Below are 4,992 nucleotides of genomic sequence, written 5' to 3'. Positions count from 1 at the left end.
CTTGACGCTACAAACGCTTCGAAGCGTTTGAGCGACCAATCAGAACAAAGAATTTTACGAATTTACTAATCAAAGAACGCTTCGAAGCGTTTGTAGCGTCAAGTGGACCGCAGCCCCTGATCATTCCTCTTGATCTAAAAACATAACCCAATCAGCGTGAAGAAAACTTCCAACAGTTGCAAAATAAATGTTCTGCTGAACGCAGCCAACGTTTTCTATTTCAGGAAGTGATATACATATGGCGAGAGATGATTGGCTGTTACGTGCGACGCGTTGCGCTATTGCGCATCTCGCTGCGTTTCACCTAATATTATTTCATATTATTCTTCCGGTTGATGAGACTGCGTTGAACTGTTGTCGGTGAGTGTGACGGATATCAATCGCGCGGAATCTAGCTGAAATGAAAAGAAACGAATCGATATTTTACGTAAATGAAAATCCGTCGAGTCGTTATTTACGCATCCAGACTTTATTTTCCGCGCATATGGAAAATCGGTCGATTTTGACAGTATTATCGGATGTAACCTGACATCACGTTGCAAAGCGACTTCCATTTGACTTTTGTGTATATATAAACCACTATTAAAATCAATACCACACGCATTAGTTTTGCGAATAAATTTAAAATCGATATTATGCTAACTATTTTGTATTTTCATTACAGAGTTTACGAGGATGAAGTACAATCGTCTGGTATCTTCCTCGCGAAGGAAGAATAGAAAGAGGCACTTCACAGCGCCTTCTCACATTAGACGACGGCTCATGTCCGCGCCACTATCCAAGGAATTACGACAAAAGTACAATGTAAGATCGATGCCGATCCGCAAAGATGATGAAGTACAGGTGAGTCTCCATTGTTGCTACGAAATTCAATCTGTGCACTTTTCTCTGGTTCTACAATAAGTCGGTAATTGGTAGTCTTAGGCCCGAATACACCAACGTTACTTCGATTTTAAGTGAGGTTTAAAACTCTGTCTCTTTCAGCTTTGAAATGAGACAGATTGAGTTTTAAGTCTCGCTTAAAGTTAATGTAACATTAATGCAACCAGGCTTTAAGATAGTATTCATGGTCCGTTTTTATTTTAAGACTCATAAATAATGTCTTAAGATGCTAATACGCGTGTGGCTCTCTGACTACATTTACACGCACTGATAAAACCGTTTTAGTTAAAACCGATGTTAGATGTCCTGTAAACGTTCTTTAATATTGATGTTATTAAAACTGTTTTAGTAAATCCAAACCTCTTCTAAAACAGATTTGGCGTTACTAAACTGTTTTAAGGAAGCTGTGTGAACGGTATTCAATCGGTTTTACATATAAAAATTCAATGTTTCTAACTTTAGACGTTAAGACAAACTTTAGAAGTTTAAGATAAAAGATATTTCGTCTCATACAACATCATATAGGTAAAATACGCCTGATCGTGTAAACAGGCACCAACACCGGTTTTAACTAAAATGATTTTTACTAAAACAGATTTATCAATGCCGTGTAACGTAGTCTCAGATTGATGACATCCTAAAACTGTACTTAAGACAGTTGTGTCATAAATATAAGAATCGATTACAAATACTGACCTTAGGAGCTGCTGGTCAACTCTACCAATTCACTGATTTTGATCAATCCTGACTCACCAACTATTCTTCAGACTCATTTTCGACTCTCCAACTCATTATAGGAACAGCATCTCTCTCATGTGGTTGTATATTTAAAATTACTGTGCTTGCGGTAGTATACTAAGATATTGTATATCAAGATATTTAAATATTATACAAGCATAACTTACATAATATATAAACATATTGATGTGTATATAATATATTGTTCTATCTTTATGATAAAAATTTTGGAAAATACTTATATCTTGAAAGAATTTTTTAGTAAGAGTTAAACCAGTGCTATCCAAGATATTTAATTCTATATTCAATTATATAATTCTTAGTGACAATTTGATAACGTTATCCTTATATATTGTCATTGCACAGTTCTCTTTACATGTATGATATCTGCCTAATGATACATAGTAAATTGTCATTAAAGAAGAGTTAGGGGCTCCATACAATACATGATTTCTAATGGGTTGAAATTCTTATTCTCTGTTCTGTTCCTTTTATTGTGCGGAGCCCCTTACAGAATTGATCATTTACTTGACAATGTTGATATTTATATTTATTACTTTCCTTTTTCTATTTCCCCCCTTTTTCTATTAAGCCCCAAGTTACAATAGATATAGTACACTTTAATCTCTCTTCTGCTCTAAGCTCTAAATTTTATAGTCGAGATCTGACTATAAAGCTTGTTTAAAACTTAGGGATTACGGTTAGGCAGCGCTGAAAATATTTTTTGCTACTGGAAATACTTTTGTTAGAAAAAACATTGTAATTTACAATTTGAAGCAAAAGGCTAAAGACTTATTACACTTATAGATCGGGGTTAAGGAAAAGGAAAGCAATAGACAGAGTAAATGCCAATGTATATCAAGTCAATGTATCCCACAAATGTAAATCTTGGATACCATTGAGTGAGTGAAATCCAAGCATATATATGTAATATATTTTTTAAAGGTAGTACGTGGCCACTACAAGGGTCAACAAGTAGGAAAAGTCGTCCAAGTGTACAGGAAAAAGTTCGTAATATATATTGAACGAATTCAACGTGAGAAGGCAAACAGTGCTAACGTGTATGTTGGCATTGACCCTTCCAAGGTAAGAATAGTATGATATGTTACAGAACATATATCAAGATTTTTCGTTGTTTTTATATTCATGATGAACTATTCCAAATCCATTCACATAGAATTAGATAAGTTGCTTGACTTTGAAACTGTATGCAGGGTTTTCCTGCATATTTGTTGAAGAGTTTTGCTTAGTCTAATTAATGCAGAAAGGTTGGCTCTGATCATATTTTTGCACATTTCTTTTGACTTCGCAAATTTCGTTAAAATTTAACTTGCATATTATTGTTTCAGACGGTTATTGTTAAGTTAAAAATGGACAAAGACCGCAAAAAAATTATTGATAGGCGAAGCAAGGGCAGGCTGGCTGCGTTGGGTAAGGACAAGGGCAAATACACAGAGGATGTAACGGCCGCCATGGAAACGTCATAATTTTGATATATTTTTGTGTATCACAATAAAAAATACGAAAAACAAAAACTTTCACATTTATATCTTTACATTCATAAATAATTCCTATGTTCAATACTAAAAACACCTTAAATTATATTCCAAGAGCTAAAACTACTTGAATAAAAATAGAAGCTTATTACATAGATTTGGAATTTGCATTATTATGTTACATGATAAAAGATTCATAGAATAACCTGTTTTGCGCGTTTCTAACGTTTCAAAATGAACGTAATAATACTGTTTACTGCCTCGAAATAGCAAGCGCTCGTAGTATATGTAAGAACAAATTGATTATATCCAGATAGATATTAATCGTCGCCAAGATATACTCCTCAGGCGAGAGAGTGTGCATTATAAGTTGCGTGTCAAAAACTATGAACAAGCAGAACAACAGTGCACCTCCGATGCTTATCACCAATTCCAGTGTGGTGCTCTGAATAAAGATTTGCATCAAACCTCCAAGTAAGAGGCACCAGAGTCCAATAAACAATCTGTAAAACACACAAAGAGAAAAATGAATGATTGTAGAACTAAATATAAAAATAGACATATATTTTATTCACTAAATTGCTAATAGCAATTTTTATAGCTGCTATATTTAGGCTGCGTTCGAAAACATCACCTCTGTGTATCATTTTATCCTTGTTCATCTAATATTAAATAAGGATAAAGTAATACACGGGCACCCAGATGATATTTCCAAACGCAGCCTGAGTATGGGATAAAAATTATAAGATCTGTTCTTTATCACTGCATTTGACTACGTTAGAACTTCTTTTTCACTTTCATTAAATGTTAAATATACATCCATTTCATTTTGAGTACAAATTTGACATTTACAATGTTTGCGAACATTCGTCCTTATTTAACACTCAATAAATAACAAAGATAAAATTATTTGAAGAACGTTGTAAGCGCAAAGTGGAACATCATAGAAGTACGTGATGAAAAATAATTTGGCTAAGAAAAAGTCAGCCTCACCCGAATCCCAGAAATGAGAAATCTCGCTTGGTTTGGAAAGTGTAAGCTGTCAAGCCGAGTAAGACAGTCAACGTTATAAACAGAGCTTCCAAGACTACTGTGGTATCATACATGGACACCACAACTCCGACAGTGTACGCCTGTACCAACGTCTGCAATTTTCGAAACAAATTTTATTAGTACCACATACAACAAATAATAATAGTCTATTTTTTTATACTTACAAATGCGCTTAGAAGAATCAGATTGGCAGGATGATCTTTCCTTTTTATCATCAGAGCAATTAAGATTGCCATTGTCAGGAAAAATGCTAAACCTATAGTCCATGCGCTAAATAACAAACAAGCTAATTAATAACTAATTATGCTAAGAAGGGCTATGAGCCAAAGTAACAAAATATAATGTACGTAATAAAAACAAACATTTAATAAAAGTAAAAATAAAAATCAAATATTTGTAATAAGCATGCTTACATTTAAACTAACGTTTTGACTCGGATCATTTTCAAAGTTAAAAGAATAATATATAAAAATAGTTAATTATAAAATAAATTAAACAAGGACAACTATTTGTAGAAATTTAATGGCGAGAAACGATGATGGAAAAGAAGAAATTTGGATATTCAGGCCCTTTCTTCATTCCCAGAATTATCGCTAAGATAGATCCTGGATTTGCGCCATGATTTGATATCAAAAAATATATAAACAAGATCAGTAGGGCAACGAGCCAATATAACAAAAACAAGATTTTAGAAAAACGAAGTAATATATTAAAGAAAAGTTACATTTTAAGAGATAAAAAAACACACAAACGTTTCGACGCCGATCGGGTCATTTTCAATGTTGACAAATTATTAAACGTTAAAGAAATTATAAACTGAACA

The 4,992-nt window shown here is 33.4% G+C and overlaps 2 protein-coding genes across 2 annotated transcripts in view; one reads left to right on the top strand and one right to left on the bottom strand.

Moving 5' to 3' along the window:
• The first annotated feature begins 270 nt into the window (after window positions 1–270).
• On the top strand, window positions 271–3,155 carry RpL26 (ribosomal protein L26). The gene is made up of 4 exons (XM_018515800.1): window positions 271–360; window positions 665–843; window positions 2,566–2,706; window positions 2,970–3,155. The coding sequence occupies exons 2-4, from the start codon at window positions 676–678 to the stop codon at window positions 3,105–3,107; spliced, it is 447 nt and encodes a 148-aa protein (XP_018371302.1). The 5' UTR covers window positions 271–360; window positions 665–675; the 3' UTR covers window positions 3,108–3,155.
• A 109-nt stretch (window positions 3,156–3,264) lies between these two features.
• Window positions 3,265–4,992, bottom strand: part of LOC108766475 (protein lifeguard 4) — a 7,876-nt gene continuing 6,148 nt past the window's right edge. Inside the window, exons 4-6 of the mRNA XM_018515799.1 lie at window positions 4,334–4,439; window positions 4,110–4,261; window positions 3,265–3,619 (exon numbers count right to left, since the gene is read on the bottom strand). Of these exons, the coding sequence (XP_018371301.1) occupies window positions 3,370–3,619; window positions 4,110–4,261; window positions 4,334–4,439 (508 nt within the window). The 3' untranslated portion in view covers window positions 3,265–3,369. The remainder of the gene's footprint in view (window positions 3,620–4,109; window positions 4,262–4,333; window positions 4,440–4,992) is intronic.

The sequence above is a fragment of the Trachymyrmex cornetzi genome, unplaced genomic scaffold (assembly GCF_001594075.2).
Source record: "Trachymyrmex cornetzi isolate Tcor2-1 unplaced genomic scaffold, Tcor1.1 scaffold590, whole genome shotgun sequence".
Taxonomy (NCBI): domain Eukaryota; kingdom Metazoa; phylum Arthropoda; class Insecta; order Hymenoptera; family Formicidae; genus Trachymyrmex; species Trachymyrmex cornetzi.
The sequence above is the reverse complement of the archived record's forward strand: the minus strand, read 5'-3'. Positions and strand labels throughout refer to the sequence as shown.

What these genes read in the sequence shown, in the direction of transcription:
- RpL26 (XM_018515800.1), top strand. Translation starts at nt 676, where the DNA reads ATGAAGTACAATCGTCTGGTATCTTCCTCGCGAAGGAAGAATAGAAAG. An exon ending in GCAAAGATGATGAAGTACAG is followed by an intron (nt 844 to 2,565) that starts GTGAGTCTCCAT and finishes TATTTTTTAAAG; the next exon opens with GTAGTACGTGGCCACTACAA. An exon ending in TTGGCATTGACCCTTCCAAG is followed by an intron (nt 2,707 to 2,969) that starts GTAAGAATAGTA and finishes TTATTGTTTCAG; the next exon opens with ACGGTTATTGTTAAGTTAAA.